Source organism: Pagrus pagrus, assembly GCF_965226575.1.
Source record: "Pagrus pagrus genome assembly, chromosome: 23".
NCBI classification, from domain to species: domain Eukaryota; kingdom Metazoa; phylum Chordata; class Actinopteri; order Spariformes; family Sparidae; genus Pagrus; species Pagrus pagrus.
Window position 1 is genome coordinate 8,900,446 of NC_140205.1, and position 25,038 is coordinate 8,925,483.

General features: G+C 42.5%; 2 protein-coding genes across 4 annotated transcripts; one reads left to right on the forward strand and one right to left on the reverse strand.

The window, feature by feature from the left end:
• Positions 1 to 460: 460 nt before the first annotated feature.
• prmt8b (protein arginine methyltransferase 8b) lies at positions 461 to 12,323 on the forward strand. Its single transcript, XM_084346397.1, has 10 exons — positions 461 to 886; positions 1,561 to 1,785; positions 3,750 to 3,905; positions 4,578 to 4,641; positions 6,069 to 6,211; positions 6,535 to 6,622; positions 7,660 to 7,775; positions 9,367 to 9,517; positions 10,554 to 10,675; positions 11,502 to 12,323. Exons 1-10 carry the CDS (start codon positions 818 to 820, stop codon positions 11,583 to 11,585), a joined length of 1,218 nt encoding a protein of 405 aa, XP_084202523.1. The 5' UTR covers positions 461 to 817; the 3' UTR covers positions 11,586 to 12,323.
• Positions 12,123 to 23,827, reverse strand: cracr2ab (calcium release activated channel regulator 2Ab). 3 transcript variants are annotated; one of them, XM_084346396.1, is made up of 17 exons: positions 23,563 to 23,827; positions 20,366 to 20,477; positions 19,568 to 19,757; positions 19,290 to 19,436; positions 18,180 to 18,270; positions 17,267 to 17,362; positions 16,964 to 17,151; positions 16,818 to 16,889; positions 16,579 to 16,627; positions 16,400 to 16,482; positions 15,475 to 16,033; positions 15,003 to 15,141; positions 14,458 to 14,539; positions 13,676 to 13,790; positions 13,440 to 13,541; positions 13,015 to 13,091; positions 12,123 to 12,845 (listed from the first exon to the last, which is right to left on the reverse strand). In XM_084346396.1, exons 1-17 carry the CDS (start codon positions 23,713 to 23,715, stop codon positions 12,758 to 12,760), a joined length of 2,343 nt encoding a protein of 780 aa, XP_084202522.1. In that variant the 5' UTR covers positions 23,716 to 23,827; the 3' UTR covers positions 12,123 to 12,757. The 3 variants fall into 3 exon arrangements, 2 of the variants coding, with proteins under 2 accessions (XP_084202522.1, XP_084202521.1); XM_084346395.1 differs by having other exon boundaries at positions 15,475 to 16,126; XR_014621584.1 differs by lacking the exons at positions 12,123 to 12,845; positions 13,015 to 13,091; positions 13,440 to 13,541 and having other exon boundaries at positions 13,713 to 13,790; positions 15,007 to 15,141; positions 15,475 to 16,126.
• Positions 23,828 to 25,038: the final 1,211 nt, after the last annotated feature.

The following is a 25,038-nucleotide window of genomic DNA, read 5'->3' on the forward strand; positions in this document are numbered from 1 at the left end:
GATGAATAATGATACTATCGCGGAGCAGGCTGTCAAACATGTTATATAAGCGGGCGGCTGAGGAGCCTGGTTGTCAGAGAGCTGGTTTGCTGCCTCTGTGGTAAAGTCTGGCGTGAGGAGGTATCTGAGAGATATCCTTTTTCCTGTGGCTGTTAGTACAACATTTTTTTTTTTTCTGTCACGATTCGTCTCATGTCACCCGGCGGGGGCTGGTGTGTAACGTCGGCGCACGTTCACGCAGTTTGGACCCCCTTTTAACTTTCTCTCTCTCCGGGATTACGCGGAGGACTTTTCCCGCGGCGCACACGAAGGCACGAGAGTAAAGGTAGAAGAGCGGAAGGTTTTTTTTTTCTTCCAATTTTGCTTCTCAACTTGGTGCCTTTTTTTTCTCTTTTTCCTGGGTGACACCTTTTTTTATGGAGATTTTTAAAAGAATGAGCGAGCAGGTGTCTTCCCTGGACGGGTCGCCCGGGTGTTGATGGACACTCCCGTCGGTATCAAACCCGCAACCTTTTAGCCGCAGCACGAACCCTCCCCTCTGAAAACACCTGTATCACACCCACAGTATGGATTACTGCACGCTTTTCACCTCGCGCAAATCCATTTAACAACTTTTTCCTGTGTCTTTTTCTCGGGGAATGGATTTAAATTGGTCGAAACGGTGCCTCTCCACGCGTCTGTTCTCATGACTTTCATTTGTACATGTGTGCCAGCCATATATTCGGTGGCTTTGTGTTATTTCTGACACGTTTCTGTGAAGCTTTCACAATCCTCGGGCACACTTCAAAGAGTTGTAGCCTAAATCTCGCCGGCTCTCATGGGACTGAGGCATTCGTCGCGTTGTTTGCTGCTACGGCGGAAGATGGCGGAGGCGGACAGCTCGGAGGTAGGGGACCTTGTGGTGTCCTGCACCCCATATAGCAGCGGGACAGGGACACTCTCACTGTGCTTATTTTAACCGTGACAACACATTTGACTTGCACGTTAACATGTAGGCTACATTTTTTCATTCTCTTATCGTCATTCCAGCCACGTTTGGGATCGCTGTTGCACTGTGATGGCGTGCATGCAAAGGGGAAGTGCATCTCCCAGTGTCCTGCAGATGTTAGGCTGATAGGTAGACCCGCTGTACTTTGCAATAACGGTGATAATGCACGCAGATTATTTTGCAGTTAGAGGTTAAATGATCCGCTGTGGATGCATGTTGAACGTGGCTGTGTCCGCTGTCCTTGGTGCTGAAACGGAACCTGCATCTTTTTGCCGGCTCTTCTCTGAGTCTCCTCTCTGTGTAATGACATAGACTGTATATTTATATTTTATAACTGCTTTCTTCCCCCTTCGGTTTGCTCATGCAGCAGGTCCACTGGTGTTGCAATCAGCTCTAGACACTATATAGGCTACATCTGGTGCTTGTGCTGTGATATTGCAGTCCCAGTGCTCAAAATGACACCTGGAAGTCTGTCACTGCCATCCCTCAAACCCCATTTGATTCATTGTTGTCTGTAATTTGCAAATCCTGACACAACTCTCCGCCTCTTCTGTCTCTTTCCTCCTCAACAGCGGCAGCAGCCTGTCACGTCCCCCCTCTCTCAGTCGGCCCAGCCCTCCCCACTGCCTAAACCAGTGCCTACTACCCACCATGTGCCCTGCATCCCCCACACGCCTCATGTAGCGGCCCTGGCCACCTGTCCCGGTCGAGGCAAGATTGCCAAGTTCATCAGCCCGGAGGAAATGACATCACGGGACTACTACTTCGACTCTTATGCTCACTTCGGCATCCACGAGGTAGGCAGGGTGAAAGAATCACACCACGCGCTTCCCGATGCACCTGAACTCGCCAAGGAGTTTCAACCCTGTTAGTCTGAATTTCTGTCAGCAGGATATGTCAACAACCGATTTAACACCAACAGATTGTTATTGGCGGATAGGCTTCGGTTTTGGTCGGGATCCAACTTTTCTTTCTGGCATAGATGATATTTTATCCATAATTAAGAAACTGTTGCATGCAGACACTTGATTCCAAATCTGAAAATCAATTGTGCTGTAGCAGTACAGACGCCGAGTTTAAGCCCAAACAACGAAAAACAACAAAGCAAAGGTCCAGGCTACAACGGAGTACGAGGGCCACAGTGAGGGAAAAGGCTTGGAGAATAAAGTTGTTTATGTGTGTGATGTTAGAGGAGTAAAATCAGAAGATCAGTTAAGATGAGGACCATAGAGAACCTTGTGAAGTTCAGTATATTACCACTATTTTCACGGAATTTCGGATTTGTTCTTCCCTCACTGTGGCCCCAATACTCTGTCGTAGCAGGCAAAGTCAATACAAGCTCAGACGGATCCTCAGTTCTCTTGCGCTTTTAACAAAGTATGGAACCAACAACCATCAAAAACATGATAACATCCTTTTAAAAAACAAACTCGGGAGCTTAAAGTTCAAAGCTGCGACCTCTAGCATTTTAGTCAAATGTCAAAATTCAACATGTGCTTCCCGCAAAATTAAAAGCAACTCCAAATATTAGCATCAGAGGCAACTGTCAAACTACTCAACTTCCAGTCAAAAAATCTGTTTTTCTTCTTCAGTATTTTTAAATGTTTAAGCTTCACTGTGTTGAATTATGAATGTGTAGAGTTTGACACCAGAGGGTTGTTTTCACACTCACTGCGAAAAGTGGAAAATATGTCGTGCTCAATAAATATCGTGTTTTAAGAGGCGGGCCTACGAGCGTGATTTATGACATCACAAATCGTTTGGAAGCCAATCCTGGTCCAATGTTGAGCACACACTGTTGTTATATTGAAACTTGAAGACTCCAGTTTACATAAACTGTGAATGTACTATTCGCAGATTCATGTAATCTGGATTTTTAATGAGGGAGGTGTCATTTAAAAGATTTCAATGTCTTAATTCTACTTTTTTCTGCAAAAAACATGTCAGACACACATGAAAGTTTTTTTTTGTGCTTTAATAAATGTGTGGGGGGGATCTTTAGGGTTAAAAAATGATATGTTGTGGAGAGAGGTACTGACTTATCAGCATTGGTGGAGAGTGTCTCCTATCTGACAAAAGAGCAGGCTTTTCCATTACCAACTGGCACAAAAGACACCAGACGCGTGGTAATAGTCCATGCACAGTGCTCCATAAATGAACAGAATCCGTCTCTGCCTTTTACAGTCATCTACAGTGAGCTACTAAACAAGAACGCCGAGCTATACCCCAGCTAATGACCTCGATCTGTGTTGGAAAAAGTTTGAGGACATATAGACCTTTTTAAATGTCCATATTTAGCATGTGGGTCAGGTTTTTGTCGCCTTGCAGACAAAGAGAGTGTCCTGATTAGAGGAGTGAAAAGCAAAGTCTTTCTTTCTTGAAAGTGGGGTGTGTGAATGGGCTCAGGGAGATGGATATCAGGTTGTCCCCAAAGGCTTTGTGTTGTACTCCTGTCTATTTCAAGGAGCTTCGCCACTGTCACAACGGCTCCTGGCCTAAATACTGCCTCATCTACCTCATTATACATGAAAAAATGATGTATGCACAGGCGGAAGGACGTGTGCGGCTGTCTGCTTTTAGCATAATGCATACACATTTGTGTGTTCATTATGTATCATTATGTGTATTATGTTTTCCTTTGAGCTTTGTTATAATTCACACTATTCTCCAGGTCGTCTATACCAGTTCAGTATAGGATCTATAGTGGTTTGGATGTCATTCAAGAAAAAAATACCTCAAGTTTTATCTCTAAATCGAACAGGAGATGCTGAAAGACGAGGTGCGGACGCTGACCTACCGGAACGCCATGTACCACAACAAGCACGTGTTCAAAGATAAAATCGTCCTGGATGTCGGGAGCGGCACGGGGATCCTCTCGATGTTCGCTGCCAACGCCGGCGCCAAACACGTGTATGGGGTGAGTCAGACAGATACACCCTTCGACCACTCCGCACTTTAAATTCTTCATTATAATCGTCCGGCAGCCTCTGCTTCTGTTTAAATCTTCATGAGACAGAAGAGAGAAAAAAGCAGCGCACCCGTTCAGTGTCCAAATTAATATCATATCTGGCTCCGCCGCACATCATCTCTCATCCATGCACGCACGTAGCCTGCCTCTCTAAAAGCAGCATCTTGTGTTCAGTCAAGAAATTGGTAATCTCTCTCTCAGACAGTCTTACACACAGAGGAAATAAGAGGCACTTTGGTCCCCTTTGAGCACAGCTGTAAGTCACAGGTTATACATTACCAGCAGTGTCTCCCGCAGTTATGTATGATTCATATACTGTATTACACTTATGGATCGGAGGGCGAAATGATCTATTAGTTTTTATGCTGCACAAGGTCTGAGAGGAGCGATCAGGGACATTACGTTTAGATGGATTAGCAGGGGTTTGATTAAATTTGTCCTTCCGATATCGCCCCAAAGGTTAACCTACAGTGCACGGGGAGGGATGATGGTAGCTAACACCGCTGCACTTCACTAAGGAGGAAATGTTTTTTCTAGCTAAGGAATATATAAAATATGTTTTTATGAATTACAAAGATAATGTTTCAAGAAGTGTCATTTTTTTTGTCCTTGTGTCAACAGATTGAATGTTCAAGTATCTCCGAATATTCAGAGAAGATCATCAAGTCGAATCACCTACACAACGGTAAGTCCAAGTGTTTTTCTTTTCCCTAACTACTATATATCTTATATCCATCTGTCTGAGTGCAGAACTGTGCGATGACATCTGGATAAGAAGGAGCGTGAGAAATCAGCATATTTCCATCATTACCGTCACACCCGGCGATATTAGTCACAGCTCTGATGGTTAACTGGCAGCTCGCCTCAGATGTCAAATAACCATAATCTCTGCCATCAATCAGAATTCCTCTCAGTGGTGCTGATTGTGAAATGCCACCCTGAACTTTGAAGATGGAGGGCTGACATATATGGTTATATTTACATTTCATGCTTTTGATACTGATGGTAAGGCATACGAGAATTAACACCCACGTGTTAAAGTAACACTTAAATGTGTAGGCTGTTATTAAAACAGTAGTGGTTCCTTCTTGACCTAAACTCAGTTGAAAACATTACAAAGATAATATATTTAATGTTTTATGTCATCAACTTCATCTACAAACCTTATGAGCACATCACACATTTTTTCTTTTTTTAAGCTAGTTCAAAAACTGGCGCCTACATTACCCACAATGCAATGTAGCCACTGAGTGACCTCATTAAAGGCAATTTATCAGATTATATGCAGCTTATTCCAGAGCTGTAGACACACTTTAATGTGTAAAATTGGTGGAGTTACCCTTAAAGTAATTAGTGGACATTGCACTCTCCCCTGTTTTGTAGGTTGCTGGTAATATATTTTCCTATTATCCTAGACTTTTTTCATAATATAATGTATTTTTCTTTTAAATTATGACTTTATTTTCATACGATTCCTTTTCTTGATGTTTTATATCTTTTATTCTCATAATTAAAAAATAAATTATGACATTATTTCCGTGATATTACGACTATATTCTCGAAATTTCAGATGTTTTCTTCCCTCAGTATGGCCCTAATACTCCATCGTACCAGGCAAAGCCAATACAAGCTAAGAGGCCTCAGTTCTCGCTCTTGAAGACAAGTTTTAAAAAGAATGAATGTAAAAACCATCAAAAACATGTTTTCAAAACAAAAGCATTACTTACACTTATTTTCTTTCCACAATTACAGATAAAAACAAACGGTTTATTTTTGAGTATTATTATCTAATTAACAGACATGACAATTCTGAACTCCCACTTGTATTGCATCTGTATTACTTTGCTGTATTTCCCTCCTCGTATCTCTGAATCATCGGTCAAAGAGGCCAGAATAGAAAACATAAAACAATACGACCCAAATTGATGCATAAAACACAGCGGCGTGCCATGAGCACAGTAATTAAGCTCGACTAATTTACACCGAGGCATTAAAAAAAAACAATGTCATCTGAGAATAGAGCCATTCTCCCGATTTGCATTAATGAAGATGATGAAGATGCCGTGTAGTAATTTGTCGCCTGCTGTTTTTGTGGCTCTCTCCCTGCTGCAGTCATTACCATCTTCAAGGGCAAGGTGGAGGAGGTGGAGCTGCCTGTGGAGAAGGTGGACATTATCATCTCAGAGTGGATGGGCTATTGCCTCTTCTACGAGTCCATGCTCAACACCGTCATCTTCGCCAGGGACAAGTGGCTGGTATGACAGAGCTGCTGGAGAGTGTGTGTGTGTGTGTGTGTGTGTGTGTGTTGCTAGCTGTACAAATAAGGCTTTGACACATAAACACAGCAGACAGTGATGAAGTAGAGGATTTACTGTACGCTTTTTGCTGCATGCGTCTGCTGTTGCTCAGATGTTGAGGTCATACGTGAATGATTTGGTTTCTCACCTCAGTAGCAGCCTGCAGGCTTCAGACTCGGCACATGAGATCTTATATTACGTGCCAGGTGTGCGAATAATAAAAGTGATGGATGGCCTTTGTGCGTGCGTGCAATGATTCCTGAGGCTTCTCTTCCATTCAGAAACCAGGAGGCCTGATGTTCCCTGACAGAGCAGCTCTCTACGTGGTGGCCATTGAAGACAGGCAGTACAAGGACTTCAAGATTCATTGTGAGTAATTATGGCACATTTGTTAAGTTTTTCTCTCACGTTTATGCCAAGTCATTGCTTTCATCTATCTCTCTCTGTCTCCCTCTCAGCTGTGCAGTGCATAATTAATGGGCACTTTGCAGATAAAGCAAAATTAAATTCAAGTTAAGTTTAAAACAGTGTGGTTCGACTTTGTAATAAGGTAAACTTTATGAAAACTTTAGCTAAAAGATTCATCAACGTTAAGGGATATTTTAATTAACCAAATATGCCTTATTAGAAGGTAGAAGGCAACCAAAAGTATTTAGACCAGTGTGGTGCCTTTATCCTACAGCACACTCTCTCCTCTAGTTCTGTTCAAATAGCTATAACAGTAGGAGTGCTGAGCTTAACATTGTGATCCAGATCAAAGCAGCTATATTAAAGGTGCCTTTCACACTCATACTTAGACACCGAATCTGGGTTAATAACTCCTACTGAGTTTCCTTATACTGCACAGGTGGGCCTCTCTGTTCTATTACATACATACTTTCACATAAATCCCAAAGGAACTCAGTCAACCCGAACCCTCGCGCTCGTATTTTTAGTTTCTCGTTGCGTCGGTGGCATATTCCACCTTCTCGTCGTTCAGGCTTAGTGTTTGGCCCCCTGACAAAGATAGGTGGAGTGGAGGGACAGAGGGAATGGGGGAGGAAAAGCCTGCTCTGTGTGTTTTCAGTCCAAATTGTAATATAAAAAAAAAGCCTGCCAGACATGGCGGAGGTGGTGGAGGAGGCCGGAGTCTATTTCCAGGAGGGCTTGTCTTTCTCCACATGAGGGGCTGGATAGACAGAAAGAGCGTGAGCACGGGACTCTTTTCCTGGCAGGGTTAAGCGGCTTGTTTTACTTTCTCTTCTACCTGTGTTTTTTTTGTGTTTGGTCATGCTGACAGCTTGGCAGGAGCAGAGAGAACAGAGAATGAACATTCAGAAAGTAAAAATCCACAAAACACATACTGTGATGCACGTGTTTCCATGTGGGTGCTCCACTTCAAATTTATGTGGTGTGTGTGTGCGCAGGGTGGGAAAACGTGTACGGCTTCGACATGAGCTGCATTCGCAATGTGGCCATCAAAGAGCCTCTGGTGGATGTGGTAGATCCCAAGCAGGTGGTGACTAACGCCTGCCTCCTAAAGGTTAGTGTGTGTGATGTGGTGCGATGAAGGCGTACGAACACACCTTAAGCATTTGCCCTTCATGCCTTGTTGTTTTGAAAAAATCTGTGTGTTGTCTGCTGTGTGAATTCCTAAAATAAAGTCAGAGACGGCTATCGTGGGCTCAGACTATTTTCTGGATACCTGTAATAGTTTTCATGCTTGAAGAAACAACAGAGGCTCGTCTTTCATCTCACAAATGAACAGAGGATAAGGGCTTTCAGGGAGGCATAGCTTCTCTCTTTGTTCCCCTCACCTCCACCTTTCATTTCATCGCTTTTACCCTTTCACTGTTACTTCTCTCCCCTTCCTACCCTGCTTTTTTTCTACTTTGAGCATCCAGTATCTTCATTCCCCTTTGCGTCTTTTTTGTCTCGTATCATTTCGCAGTCCCAATTCTCACTCCTTCCCCTCTCGCTTCTTCTTCTTACCCATCATCTTCTGTCACATTCTCTGATTTAGACAATGTCAGGCCTCACTTGTCTGAGCGAATACGGAGGTCTTTCCCTCCGCGCGATGGCAAAATGTCACGCGAGAGAAGGCATTGAGTCAACCGGCTCTCCATCACTTGCACTAACCCTCCTTTTGTGCTCAAGAAAGTGATTTATGTGTCAGGTTGGAGGGTGGTTGGTAGTTAGTGACATGCTGGTCTGAAGATTAATTCTCACCTTCTGTATCTCTTTCACATGAATGTATTCAGGGCTTATTCACCCTTTCCCCCCATCTTAATTCAAACTGCCACTCATTCCTCACACGCTAAAATTACAAAATCACTCCCAGGGACTTTTTTCTCTCTCCCCTCCCACACTTTGCTGTATATGATACCGGCCTTGTATCACTGGAAAGGACAGAGGTGTTAAATCACAATCTGTCATGCTGACGCCACATGGCCGAGCAATCCGTAGCCCTATAGGCCGGGCAAGATGAACAGGTTGCAGTGTAAAATCCCCCCCTCCTCCCACACACACACACACACACACACACACACACACACACAAACAGACACACACATACCATCTTAAATACAACGTCTTCTACATGCAAAGCAGACACACACCTGCTCCTCTCCTATTTTCGGACCCGCAGCGATGCCTGCCAGGTAACAAAATGTGATACTTGAATTTGTGGCCATATTCAAAAGGCGGTGCTTGATATAGACACGAGGAACACACACACACACACACACACACACACACACACACACACAGACACACACACACAGACACACATAGCCTCCCTCCCTTGTAGACTTGAGGGAGGACACCCACACAGCATGTGTACTGTGAGCAGGCTTCGTTTGCCAGCCGTGATTCAACCTGTGGGCTTTCACACACACACACACACACACACACACACACACACACACACACACACACATGCACAATCATCATGGTGAATAATCAAGACGGATTGACACACACATGTAGCGCATGTGTGTGAGAGGTGGCAAGTGGGGGTGACACCTTGTTGTGTGTGTCTGTGCTTGTGCATGTGGTGTGTTTCATCACACGGGACATTTCAAGAATTGAGAGGCGCTGATGTCTCTTGAAAATATTAATTTGTTTTTTTCCAGGAAGTGGACATCTACACTGTGAAGCCAGAGGACCTGTCCTTCACCTCAGCCTTCTGTCTGCAGATCCAGCGCAACGATTACGTCCACGCCCTGGTCACCTACTTCAACATCGAGTTCACCAAGTGTCACAAGAAGACTGGCTTCTCCACTGGTGCGTTACGTCCCCCTAGTGGTCTCCAGCCACACAATTGGTTTTATCGGCCTACATTTTGAGATTTCCGCCTCCACCCTAATACAGTGAAAGTGAAGGAAGCTTGATATTAAAATTGAAATATCAATATTGCATAAATAATAGGATAATATTGTGTAAATACATCACCTCTTAAATCATTTCTGTTTTGTTTTCGCTTTGTCGTAAATTAAAAAAAAACACAACCACGAAAACAAAATGTAACTATATTACAAAAATTATGAAAAAAGCGCTGACAAACCTTGTGCCCTCATCAGCCAGGAGCTAAACAAAACAAAAATATGATGTATATGACGAGTATTTTGTACACTTTCGCTCTCTTTTTGTTTTGCTGCCTTTCAAAATAAAAGCGGCAAACTTTTAAATAACACCACGTGAAAAACAACAGCTGATTTAGGTCATTTACACTGGAGGTGAATGAGAGTTTGAGTTAACCAAATCTTTAAGCTTTGGTTTCCACAGAAGACATCGTTAAAATGTAAGAACTAAGAAAAGTGTTCACACTCCACTTCCCCTACAGTGAAAAACCCGGCAAGTATCCCATATTTCTTTGAGATACAGAGTACAGAGCAGTGAAATCTATTTCGCACTTCAGCATCTCTGCTCTTGGCTACACTCTGCTGGCGCTACACGAGCCGCTGGAATCACCGAGCGCTTCTGATATCGTGGCGTCGAGGATGCCTATAATAAAGAGGGTAGCTTAGCTGTTATGTAAGCTTATGTTAATACATTCATGCATCCAGCGCTTACATAATGTTGTGTAGAGGAGGTTCTATGTTTGGCCGAGTCTGTTGGGCCTGAGGCTCAGCATCACTGAAGGAGTTCTCTCCTATCAGCTTCTGTATTTCTCTGGGTGAGTGAGTTTCAGCCACTTTGCTGCTCAATTTATTCGCCTGAGAGAGCTGAGAGCCCATTTTGTAATTTTCATAATTTTACACCTTACCTTCCTTCTGTTCACTCTATCATGTTTCTTTCTTCCACTTCTCCTCTACTTCAGCTCCAGATGCTGCCAGCACACACTGGAAGCAGACAGTGTTTTACTTGGAGGACTACTTAACTGTCAAGAAGGGAGAAGAGATCTTCGGCAGTATTGCTGTGAGGCCCAATGAGAAGAACGTGGTAAGACTCGTCAGAAAGAGGCACAAAAGTTCACTATTTTAGATTTTAACAGTGCTGGAAAAGTTTGACATTTCGGGAAAATATGCTTATTAACTTTCCTGGCGTACCAATCTCATATCTGTCCGTCAATTATATGGCTACTGCCAGCAGCCGATTAGCTCAGCTTAGCACAATGACAGGAAACGGGGTAATTAGGCTGGCGCTGTCTAAAGATAGAAAAATTGTCGAAAAACAAAATCTAACCCTCACCAATTAGATACTGTTAAATCTTGTTTATGTGTCTGACTGTTTATTGGCAGCAATCAGTTGCCATGCAACCAGCAAAGACTTGTTGTAAGAGCGTATTCACATTAATGTGGACAAACATCTTCTGTGCACGGTGAGCTGAAAACGTATCAGCCTGCTCGTGTTTCTGCATTTCCAGAGCTGCATCTCAAACTATCTGCACAGCTACCAGGTTTGTTATATAAACACTGTTTGAGCCTCTGAAATGTAGCAAAGTGCTGCTAGCATTGTTAGCATTGCAGCTAATACCATAGCAGAGCATGCAGCTAAAGACCATTTTTCCACTCTAATGTATCTTCATAGTTTAATATATAAGCTTTTATCATATGTCTTTTAAGTAACATCTTTATTTTTTAAGTAACTTGCACTTACAGGTGAGGAATAAAGTACAATGTGTGGGGTAGAAATACTACAATTTTGTATTTCAGTGTAAAATGAAGGTAAATGTACATAATTAAATACCACCACTGCATTTCAGTACCTTTTATAACACGTTTTTTGTTTGGCTACTTTCATACAAACCGCTTTTAATCTTTTGTAGCGTGATCTGGAGTTCACCATGGAGCTAGACTTCAAAGGACAGCTATGTGAGGCGGCCATTTCCCACGACTATAAAATGCGTTAGACCCACCAACAACCAACCGACTACCCTCAGCCCTTTCGGGACCCACTTGGAGAGGAGGGGCGGGCTCTCCAACAGGCATTCCAGTTGGCCGGCGAGGGCGACCAGACGCGTCCGATCGGATGTTGTCATTGCCAGCACCTAAAGTGATGTCATCAGAATAGGCAAGTATCTATCAGCAATAGTGCCACCACCTGCACCAACTTGATCCACTCGGGCACATCGTTGAATGTAACATCCTAAACGAACTTGATTTTTTTTTTTTCTCTCTCACTGTTCTCTGGAAGTGTTGTATAGTTGAGTATAAAATGAAAAGCATTTATGAGTCTTTATATTGTTGGTGCAGCTAATTGAAAGGTATTGATCTGGCTGATGTCGGGAGGGTTACAGCAAAGTCATCATCTGTTTTTCCTTTACTCATTTGTTCAGATTTATTATGCGCTGTGTATAGAGGGTACAGTAATCAATTGTGTTTGATTTCATTATTTATTATTTGCATGTAGGAGTTTGTTGCTTCATTGATTTCAGAGAGATGTGAACTGTAATTAATTAATTTCTTTAATTGAAGATAATTCAGAGGAACTGTACTTTGGTGCCAGAGTAAAAACAGAGCAATGCCTCAGAGAAGTAACAAACACAGATGCAATATGACGTGTACCACTTTGTTTTTGGAGATCAGACAAACGAAGAATAAGTAAAAAGATGAACACGATGAATAAAATGTCAAAGAATCAAGTCTGATTTTTCTCACGTGACTTTCATTTATACGGCTATTTAAATGAATTCGAAATAATTTATTTCAGTTATAACCTTAACATAAAATATAACTACATTAACATAAACTATCCCAGACAAACACAGAGAAATTAAGACGTGAAAGCTAACATTCAGTCATGAAAAAGCTACAGTATATGTCTGATTTTTATCTTGAGTGAAAGTAATTAGAATACAGTTTCTATTTTAAAGCTACTGTGATCAGGTAACATTATTTACAGGAAATGATGCAGTTTATTTCTCATCATTTAAGCTTGACAGCAGGTTTCATGTCCATGTCGACATTTCGTGCGTTTCTGGGCCAAAACAAAACCACACAGTTTCCATGATCGTGATTTCAGTGTCGACTTAAAAACACAAATCCAGCGTCCAAGAAGAACTCAGTAAATTGAGTTTACACTTCACTTGCAGCAGGCTTTCCTCCTCACAGGCTGAGCAGTGAGGACGACTGTTGTGTCTCTCACTGTGTCCTCCTGCTCCATTAGCACCCTGAGTGAAGACAGAGAACAGAGCACGAGCCAATCAGATTAATTTAAAGTTCAAGTAAGTACAAAAAGGCCATCTGCTCTGCATCCGATGATGAGTGGGCAGTGTGCATTCCCTTTATTATTACCATAGATATTTGACACACTTCTTGGATTCACAGCCTTGATCTTACCTGGCCAGGTGTGTCAGGGACTCGGTCACATTCTTGGCAGTGTAGGCGCTGACCTCGGAGAACATCACTTTGTTTTCCTACACAGGATATTGAAAGGATGTCAACAAGAAGGGCAGCGACTTCTGATTACTTTCAATGACGATTATCTGTTGATTATTAATTAGTTGTGTGGTCAATAAAATGTCAGAAAATGTTGAAAAATATGGATCAATGTTTTCCAAAGCCCAAGATGAGGTGAGATGATTTGTGCTCAACCAAGACATATTCAGTTTATTGTCATAGAGGTGTAAAGAAACCAGAAGATGTTCACATTTATAAGCTGAAATCAGAGAATTGTGTTTTTTTTTCTTTAAAAATGACTCAATTATTGATTATCAAAATCATTGCACATAAAATGAAATGAACAAGCTTTGAATGAAACTTACATAAGCCAGTTGCTCAGCCTCTTTGAATGACACCTGTCTTTCATCATCCATGTCCATTTTGTTGCCCAAGAGGAGGATGGGGATCCCTTCTCCTGCTGCTTCCTGGAAAACAGTAGTGCAATGATTTAGTTCAGCCTTTTTTCACAAGTCAAAACGTTTGACATATGAAAGGCTATATTGTCGCAAGTCTAAGAAAATAAAGAGTCGCAGAGGACTTCCTGGGTCAAAGGTCAGACCTGGACGTTGGTGAGCCAGGGTATCACAGCCCTGAAGCTCTCCTCCACGGTGACGTCGTACATCAGCACCACGCCGTCTGCCTTACGGAAGAACTGCTTGGTTATGCTGCGAAACCTGCGGCAACGACAGAGTTTGACTGTCACCACTGGGGTCGCAAAGGTGAGATATTTATGTTCTGACAATTGTTTTTATTTTTATCAGTTATTACAACCCTTAGAGGAAAGAAAACAGGGTGTTCTGGTTGAACGCTTTATTATATTGTCACTGATGAAAAGTAACTAAGTACATTTACTCAAGTACATCACTTAAGTACAAATTCAAGGTACTTGTACTTTAATTGAGCGTTTACATTTTCTGCTACTTTACACTTCCACTCTACTACATTTTGGGGCAAACATTGTACTTTTTACTGTTTCTTAATGTACTTCTCACTACATTTATTTAATAACTTCAGTTACTAGTTACTTTTCAGATTGCATGTTGCATCAGAGCCAAAGTAGTGCCTTTTTAAATCAGATTTATATCAGAAAAATGCTGAAAATCAGATCTTATAATCGACTAGATGGATAATCAGTCGATCCACAGTGAGCTGTGTTATATTACATTTTTCATACTCAGAAATGATGGTAAACAAATAATACAAATATCAATATTACATTTATTGAATATAAGTGTATTATGACTTTATTATCTCAGCAAACTTGCAAAACCAAGTTATGTTTTAGGTTAAATATCCTTTTTTTGCTTTTTTTCAATGTCTATAAAATAACTAGAAACTCACCTCTCTTGACCTGCCGTGTCCCAGAGCTGCATTGCGACCTGCATGTTGTCCAGGGTTAGTGTCTTCACACTGTAGTCAATACCTGAACAAGATCAACACAGTATAATCAGGGCGTATTAATAATTTCATAGTAGGAGAATGTGGCTGCACTGCTCTTACTAAGCTTTAATCCACTGTGTTTTCACAGAGCAACAAAGCCAAACGTGGCCAGTCGGGGGCACCACTAGTGAGTTGTGATACAAACTCATTTAAGAGTAAAAATGGGGGAACAAAGTGGAGATAACAAGGCTTTGGTGAGGGGTTGTGGAAAGATGAAAGCGAGGAGAAAAATTCATCAGAAGTGACATAATCTGCAGTACAATGTGTGCCAGGGCTCTCAGACAGGCAGTGTGACTTCACAAGCCCTTTCATGTGATGCTAAGTCGCCCCGCCGATCTTCTGTGTTAGCATCCACAAACACACATATGCACACACGCGTGCCACTCGGGTTCGGATCGGCTTTTGTACATTGCAATATAACATCATGACAGTGTTTTTATTCTCACCCACAGTAGCGATTGTGGAGGGGTGGAAGCGGCCCTCACAGAAGGAGCGGAGCAGGGACGTCTTGCCTACGCTCGAGTTGCCGACCAGGACCACTTTAAACAGACGGTCCGGGGCGAACAGTGCGCCTTCGTTTGGCTCCTGAGATGATAAAACAGGAAAAAGTTCATTTATCTGGCTCATTTTATAACATGTTTTCATTCAAGGATAACTTCACCAGTTTTACAGATTCCAGTGTGTTTACAGGTCTTGGGGAGGACTACTGCATATGTGGAAAAAGTAGTATAAAGCCTTTTTGTGGCTCCAGAGGAAGCTGCATGTAATCTGATAAATTTCCTCCAGTGATGTCACTCTGTTGCACTGTGGGTAATGTAGTGTGAGTAGTTTGACTTTCTTCTCCAAAACCACATAGTGCCCCTTTAATGTGTGAAACTGGTGGTTGAACTTTAAGATCGAAACGTATTGTGGACATACTTGCTGGGTCTCCTTCCCGACAGGCTGCCTTCTTGGAGACATCCTAAAGCGGGATTTCCTCGCCATATAAGCTTCTCCCAACACAGGGACTACAGCCCGACTAGAAGGTGGCGTGGCAGCCATGACAACACTTGCTTCGCTGTCACTCTGAACTTCCTCTTCCTCCTCTTCTTCCACCTCGTCCTCCTCCTCGCTGAGCTGATGCAGCAGAAGTTGCGGCCCTCCTAGGAGCAGGTGGGGCAGGTGGTCCTCCTCGATGGAGATGACTCGGCGGAGGGGCCACCCGTCCGGAGGGCCGTCCAGGACCTCCTCTTCCACCCCCGTCTTCTTCTCGATTTCCGCTTTCTCCGCTCTCGCTCTGTCTTTCCCCGTCACCCTTTTCGCAGCGGACGTCTTGGTGGGCGATCTTTTAGTCTTTGCTCTCACATCGTACACTTTGGGTGGAGCAGGACTTGCGTAACCGTTTGCCAAGTTTTTCTTTGCAGCAGGGCGTTGCTGACATGAAGGGGCGCTGACGGTGGTGGCTGAGGAGGACGGGGCGGTTGGGGTGTCATCCTCACTGCAGGAGGAGGAAGCAACAAACACGATTTGAAGGTGCTCTATAGGCAAAGCCTCCAAAGACTGGTAGGACCCGTCCACCAACAGTGGGGCTCTTTGAAAAACAGAGGAGAAACAGAGGATATACTGGATCAATCCACTTGACTGAGATGAAAATCTGGAGGCCAAAAGCGCTCAAATGTTTCTGATTTTGGTCTAAAAACTAAAGTGTTAATTCAGTTGATTTTTGTCAGTGAATAGAATCAGATATCCTCTGTTTTTCCTCCTCTGAAACATGATTTTCACATCACGCCGAGGCTGAAATTCCTTGTCACGCTCTGACAGAGATGATTTGTGTTAAAGAGAGCTGAGAAAATAAATGAATCACCTTTTCGCCGGCTGGCTGGTGTCATCGAACAAGTTGGCGAGGCCCGCTCTCTGCTTCTGCTTCTTCCTGAGCGAGGTCCGTGGCTTATTTAAACAAAAGGGGATATATGTTTGTGTTAGAGAGGTGTTTTGTCAATGACAGATGCAGCTGCAGTGCAGTTAGATCAAACGTATACTCACTACACCGCAGCATATGTCGCGCTCGTCTTTTAAATGTTTGTTCATCTCTCTGGAAAGATCGAAAAGGGGAATTAAGGAAAAAAAGATGGTTGAAAGGGAGGCACTGAAGCATGAGAAGCACCGACTCTCTCAGTCTGCAACCAGATTTGTGAGGTTTGCCAATTAGGACTGAACCAGAAGCCAAAAAGCTTCATTCCTACCCTGATTTGATTTGTTCTCAGGGGATGTTCTTATCGTACCTGAGGAGATCGAGCTGCTTCATGAGACTCTGCTTCTCTCTCTGCAGTCCCTCAGTCACTCTGTACATTTCCCTAAAAACAAGAACACAAAGTGAGCGTGTGCGTCTGTAGTCGTAGAAAACCTCCTCGCTTCAATAGGTGCCTACATCTCTTTCTCCTGGTGCAGCCGGGCGGCCTGCTCCTGCAGCATGGCCAGCTGGTCCTGGGCCAGCGACAGCTCCTGGCTGGTGCTCTCCAGCGCCCGGGACAGCTCGTCGTTGGTCATCTTCAGCTTGACGTTCTCCACGTAGCTCTCCTGCTTCTCGCTGTTCAGCTCGCGGCACTGGAACTCTAACTGGAGAGAAATGCACTGATGCTGGGTGAGTGCACTTATAGAGGAAACGAGGCTCAGCATGAACTGCGCGTTATCCATCTCGGTTCACGTCGATGCGTTACATCATTATACTCACTCTTTTCTGCTTCTGGAAAAGATGGTCCAGCTCTTTCTCCTTCGAAGACAGCTGGTGCTCCAAGTCGTGGCTGCGCAGCTGAAGACGCTCAGAGTCCTGAGGAAAAGGTTAAAGGTCAGAGGGTTGACGAGCAGGAACAAAGATCCCCTCCGGACATGTTTTAAGATATGTAAGTACATTTAATATGAGACAATTTAAAGGAGACCTATTATGCTTTTTCGTTTTTTCCTTTCCTTAAGCGTTTTATTTAGGGTTACGTGCATGTAAAAGATCTTAAAAGATAAAAAAAAGTCTGCGCCAACAGAAGCTCCTCTCTCCCACAGAAAACACTGCTCCTGCAACGCCTTGTCAGTAGTCCCGCCTTTAATTCTGTGACTCCACGCTACATCACCATGTCACACATTTGCGTAATCTGTGCCTCGCGGCTAGTTTGGCACGTGAGAATCAATTTAGCACAGCTGCTCTGTTGTTGTTAGCGGTGCTGGGTCAGGCGTGTGTGAGCTGACCAATCAGGGGAGACTGGGTATTTGGGAGGGAGGGGCCTTAAAGAGACAGGAGCTAAAACAGCGGGGGAATACAGAGCTGCAAAATGATGTGTTTTTGAGAACTAAAGCATATAAACCTACTCTAGTAGTAACCTAAAATAGAATTATGACCCTAAAAATGAGCATAACATGTCTCCTTAAAGACTTTCACTTCTACCGTAGTCACATCTCAACACAATATATTCACTTTTACACTGCAGAGCGAAAATCAAACATCCAACTGAAGTGACAATAAGCAGGTTTTTGAGTGGAGGGGGAGAAACCACAGACAACATTTTGTAAAGAAGAGGAAATGACATCTCTGACGTTATTCTGTCGCTCAAAGAGGTGCCGCTTTGTTCGGCTTTGTTCGTGTCGAGCTCCCGTACCTTCAGCAGCAGCCTGTCTTTCTCGTTATTGATCTGCGCCTCCATCTCTTCGTATAAATTACGGATCTCGCTGTCGTGTGTCGCAGCTTTCCTGCAAAAGAGGGACGTTACCAGATATCAGACATACCACAGTTATCAGGGCTCGTTGTGAATCGATGATCCAGGAACAGAACGGCATTGTTGTCTAGGTTGAGCTTAAGATTGCGTTGCTCCCTCTGTATCTGCAATAACATGTAAATACTCAAAACACACACACACACAGCAGCTGACTTCACTTTCAAAAGAATACTGAGTGGTATTTACATTCCCTCTGACAATTGTTAAGACCCCAACAGCCAATTAGTAAAGTCTAGAGGAATAACAAGCTGTTGCACAGTACCATGCAGTGCCATGAGAAAACTACCACACACACTAAATCACACTGATTTAAACTGCAATTTGCCGTCATCTTCAAACATGTTTCTCTGCGTATCATGGGAGTAAAACTATACCGATCAACACATATTATACTATATATTACTTACTGCTTTTCATGTCCCCATCATGCAGAATATTAATGGAGTTCCACAACAGCAGACTTCAGATTAGTGGTCATTTGACACGGATAAAGGGGTTGTTCTATAGAGACTTACAGGTAAATCCATGCAAACGCTCTCGGGCTGCGGGCCCGGCGTGGCGCAGTAATGTAAACACACGCACATAAACCCGGCGTTATGTCGCTGAGTCTTTAGGCAGCCAATTAGACAGCAGAACATTTGCTTCATGTGGTACGGAAAGTACTTAAACGCTTTAAGTGTGGGAACCAATTGAGAATTGTGGCCTTTTTAACCCAGGATCCACTCTCACGGCTGCAGCACCACGTTCCTTTTAATCCCTGCGCTTTCAGTTTGATTCTCCAGCCTGCGTACCATATGTTAATGTATTCCTCCTCTCTTCATTCCCTCGCTTCCAGCTTCGCCTTGTCCCTTTGTTTTAATTTCCGTTTCATCGCCCGCCAAGGCAAAGAAGAGCTTCACTGGATAAAATGCCACTAAAATACGTTATAAAGCAATGGATACGAGGTGTTTCTTGCTTGTAAAACAGCCTTAGCCGTGTGAGTATGTGCACTACCTCTGGAGGGCGCTCTCCATCTCCTTCTTCTCCTGGTGGGCCTCCTTGATCTGGGAGGTGACCCTGGCCAGGAACTCCTCAAAATTGGACAGGAGGTGAGGCTCATCTCGCCTGAGCTGGGCCCAGAGACTGCGCACCTCGCCTGCACTGGAGAGAGGAAGATGAGTAACATTAAACCACATGTCAAGTATGGATTATGGCAGTCAAACAACAGATTCTCATGTGCAGAAAGCCCCAACAATACATAAAACACAAGGATTTGCAGTGATTACACTCACTCCTCAAACACATTACTGGCCCCCAGGCTGTCCAGCAGCATACAGAAGTGCTTCTCCTCCTCCTCATCAACTCCTGACAGCTTGGCCTCCCATTGGCTCTGATAAAGAGCTTCCTTGGCTCTAAACACAGGACCGGGAGCCTGATTTTGGTCATCAGCCACAGAGATCCTCCGGCCGTGCAGGAACTGACCTGAGGTGAAACCACATAGCATGTTTTAGATCCTCAGAAGCATCGTTAGTTTAGCTTGGTGTTCAAGTTTCAAAAGATATGATGCTGTCATCTTTCTTGTTTAGCACTTATGCAGAGAGACTTATAAGGGGAAACTGAATAAACAGGAGAGTGATATGCACTAGACAATGTGCTGTCTCAAAGCCACCAGACTCCTTTGACAAAAACAGTAATTTTACTTTGCAGAGTAAGGGAGATGCCGGTGTACCGCTGCCTTGTTCAGTTAGTTTGTCTGTATTATTTTGTGACTTTGGTGTTTTAAAGGGTTGGTGTGGATCTGAACTAACCCGCGAAAATAAAATACCATAATGTTGAAAACCAGTCGGAGCCTGTCAGTGACAAAATCAAGCAAAATGACCCCAAAATATGTGAAAAGAGAATCAGAAGTAAAAAATACCAGAATTACCCCTTCAGCCTACAACACAAAACAAATGGCATCCATGAAAGTGATCATCTGAGTTCAAGTCAACCGTTACTTGTTGTTCGTTGTCGTCATTTACTCGACGTTTGATTGACAGAAAGATGTTCAAACGCAGCTTTACGAACCAAACTAACAGCAGGACACCTACTGAATCCAGAGGAGAATGCCTCCAGTGTGAGGTAACCACTGCCGGCTGTATCCAGAGAGTCAAACACGTCCTCCAGCTCCTCCGCAGACAGAGGCAGCTCTCTGTGGAGCCTCTGCCATGAAAACATAAACACACACGACATTTCAATGCGGTTACACTGAACTGAACAAGAATTACCATCAATTAGACACATAGTACAGTTTACTATGGATGTGGTAAGAGTTAGATTACAAGCAATTTAGTGACACTACAACTAAACACATGGAGCCTTACAGAGCAAGCATCTATTAACATATACTGACAAATGTCATGTAGTTAAAAATAAATTTTTATATATGGAAATATTTCACATATATTCAACCATACATGACAACATACTGGATATTGTAATTTTGCTTCAAGAATATATTTTGATAAATACATTAAATACTGACATTATTAAAAAAAACAATTATTTTAAATATATTTTGGATGTATAACTAGATAATATGTATATTTTCAGAAAATGTATGGTATTTAAACAGCAATAATTGGTTTGTCGATACATGAAGAATATATTACTTTATTATTATTTGACATAATATATTGTTTGAATTAATATATTTTGTATGTATTATTAGATTATATGTATATTTTAAAAAAAATATATGGTATTTTTTAACAAAACATTAAAAATGGCAATAATTGGTATAGTCATTTGTCAACATATACAGAATATATTATTTTATATAATATAAAATAAAATAAAATATATTTTGTATATATCACTTGATCATATGTGTATTTTCAGGACATAATATGGTATATTTTTACTAAATACATTTAAAAAATGACAAGAATTGGTATATTCATTCGTCAACATATAGAGAATATATTATATGATATAATATATTATTTCATAAAATATATTTTGCATATATTTCTAGATAATATGTTTGTATTTTGAGAAAATATATGGTATTTGTTTAAAAAATATACTCACAACGGAACTAGTTGGTACGTTAATTTGTCGATATATAGAGAATATATTATTTGACATATACAACGGTACATTAAAAGTACATTATGTTACAATACATATGAAGACGACACTAATTTCAAACATAAGCTTCTTCATGTCACTGTTATATGTAATTACAAGCTGAAAATACTGTCACACTGCAGTACCGTATGACATGAATAATAAACTAGGATATTAATACATAAGCTCTAAATAAATGTACATATATTTCTGTTAAATCTTTCATATCAGGCTCTGTGTTGTTGTACCTAAAGTGCAGAGCAAACACTGGAACAACGAGGCTGCTCTATGTGTCACTGTACAAAGCTTTTCTTGGAAACCCTCAACACAAACAACAGCAACAAAAGGCCCAGCGCTCACAAGGGCCCTGTCCTAATTAACTGACAACACAGCTCGGACAATGTTAGCGCTTTGAAGAGGCTCGTGTGTTTTGTTCCTGCCCTCGTCCTTCATTAAAGCAAGTGAAATAATGAGTGTTTGTGTGTGTGTGTGTGTGTGTGTGAGCTGAACCTGCATTACACTCTAGCATTTCCATCAATGGTGCCACTCTGCCACTTCACTGGCTGTTTGAGCGTGTTGAGTGGGTGAAGTGCTTCTTTAACAGTGATATAACACACGCGCAAAATATATAAATATATATATCAGAAGCAAGCGTTTCCTGCTCGCCATTCACTGCCGTTGCAGCCCCGCATGATGCTGAATCACAGCGCAGGTAAAAGCGTATCCTCTTCACCCATTCTTCTTCCTAGTGGAGGCTTAATGCATTCACAGAGCGTGCATGCATTTAAAAGGACAGACTGAAACACTGAATAATGAGACTGTGGAGGACAAACAAACCTCTCTTAAACTCATTAAAGGAAAAGTTCAGCTAAAAATAAAAATTCAGTCATTATATAGTCAGCCCCGTACTGATGGAGAGAGAGGTGAGGTTTTGTAGTCCACGAAACATTTCTGGGAGCTTCGCAGCTAAACAGTGTTGCAGCGTTCTCCTAAACAACCGAAGCAGATGGGGACTTGCTCTAAAATGGTTAAAGGTGCAATATGTGAGAATCGGTCAAATTCATCCTCCAAACAAATGGGGGTAGTATATCACCATGGTAACCATTAACTGCAGCTAACTTGTAGCTGACGTCAGCAAGTTAGCTCATTTAGCAATGCAGCTAGCAATCTGGACTGTGAGCTCAGAACACCAGGGAGGTGCTGGTGTTGTTTACACAGCGAGGACAGGAGCTTTGGACCGCCAGGAGGAGGGGGGGGGGCTAGCTGGTTAGCATGCTAACTAGCTATCCTGGCAACACAATCCTCCTAAGGCTTTTAGCTTAGCAGCCACAGTGAAGATTGCAATAGGCTGCTAATAACATGTTTTCAAATCAATTTGGGGATTCAGACGACTTTATCAGCCAGCAAACAGTATGGAGGCATGTTATGTTTTTGTTTTTTTTGCATTTTCAGTCCCCATCTACATCAGTTGTTTAGGAGAATGCTGCGATGCTGTTTTGTTGTGAAGCTCCAAAATGGGCAAGTAGATAATATCTACTAATGACTAAACTTCAGCATAGGACTGCACAATTGATTGAAATGAAGTGTCCAAATCAAAGGAGCTGCAATTTTCTGATAAAGGTATGACAAAACAACATTATAGTGAAGTACTGTAGGTCTGCAGAGACGCCCTGGCCTACAAATGTTGTTCTCCCGATGTTTGTTTTTGTACATCAACAAGTCACATCATCACAAATTTTCAATAGTTTTTTTCTGCAAAAATTAAAATTGTGATGCAAAAAGGATCATTCCCAATAATTGGGAACAATTTTGATAACTAATTAGGGAAACAATTGTAGGTTCCAGACTCTTAAAGGTGAATATTTCTACTTTGTATGGTCTTATATGCTAGTTAATTGTTGTTCCGACATTAAAAGCATTTTTAAAACACTACTTTGACCTCCAAGAACACGTGATTGGTATTTACCACAAATCTTTTAATATTTTATAGATTATTCTTTAAGAAAATAATCCTGAGTTGCAGCTTTAAAATCAGGCCATCAATATCTCTCCTGATAAACTGGACAGTTTACAGCGTGCAGACTGTACAAATGTGCTCTTAGACGCAGCCGCTCCATCCCACTTCAATCTAATACACACATTTTAACAACACACACACACAGCCTTCTTCTCTAACCCTCATATCTGTGCGGGTGATGAAGCCTTTGCCCTCCACGTCGCAGGTCCTGAAGAACTCCTTGGTCTTGTCCAACAGGGTGATCCGTCCCCAGTCCGAGCCCCTCTGCCCTGCACTCAGTTGGAGGCCATTCACCCTGCCCTGCTCCTCCATGTCTAGGACTCTTCTCAAGCAGCACGGTCTGTAGCATGTACTTCAACGGCAGTCAGGGGTGGAATCAGACATCAGGCCTCCTCACTGGCCTCGTATCCAGTGCTCTGGGGCACTTGTAGTCGCCATGACGACATAGACAGGAAGCAGCATCAGATGATGAGATGGCTGATAGCTTTGTGGCTTGACTTCACTCAAAACTAAGGGCAAGCTCCTGTGAAAAAGGCATCGATAGGGTGTGATTTTTTTTTTATTTTTTAAGAAAATGTTTCACCAGCGCTTATTGCAACAGTGCCACACTTGTTACACTGTTACAGTACTTCCCTTTCCTATTAAGCCAACTCACAAAAGGTATGTAAACACACTGTAAAGGATTATCTTAATACCCAGCCATACAGAACACATGACGGCGTAATGCCTGCAAGACTGCAGGGGCTGTAACCTGTCCCCCTCTGTGCTCCAGCAGCCCGTTTCTTGCTTTCAGGAAAAACTTCATGACCCAAATAAAGATTTGAAATACCGTTTTGTTTGCACAATTGAGAGCTGGGCTGACGTTTGTCTTGACAGAAAGTAGATTTAAAAAAAGGAACATGAGAGGAAGAGGTTTGATTTTGAAGCCAAGATACAGCGAGTAGCCTCTTAGTGGGATGGGGAAGTTGTTTTATTTTCTAAGAAAGATGTTAAATAAACTGGACATTAAATTGGACATTAAATACATGACACTGCTTTTAGTATCCTTCAATACACTCCCTCTTTCCACAGGCCTCTCACTAGCAGTTTAACGTAACTGTCAAAAACTGTTACTCTTCTAAATACCAAAGCGTAAAAAAAGCTTTGGAGTCTTTCTTTAAAGCAAAACACAGCTTTAACGTACTTTGCGTTGAACTACAAATCACCCCTTTACATAAACAAGAAGCAGAAGGAACCCTCTTACCTTTCTCACAAGTGACAGGCTCAACACACTGAATGAAGCCTTTTTCCGCTCCAAGTATCAACAGAGCAGTGACCGCGCTCTCTGTTTAGGAAGTCTCGCCTCGCTCAGATGAAATGCTGGAGAAGTCATTCTGCAACCATGTGATGTCATGAGGAAGCGGCCTGAGGCTTTGCAACGCTGCTCACACACACATACACACACAGAGAGAGGGCGGCAGGGTGAACTCTCTTTATGTGGGCTACATGTATGCGACAGGTTTACATTGCCTGTAACTGTGACGACAGCGGCCACAAGACCACCACTTAACATCTTGAATGTTAATCTGTTGCTCACAGGGGTTTTAAAATGGCTGCTCTGCATTATGATAGTTGAAACAGATATTAGGTTATCTG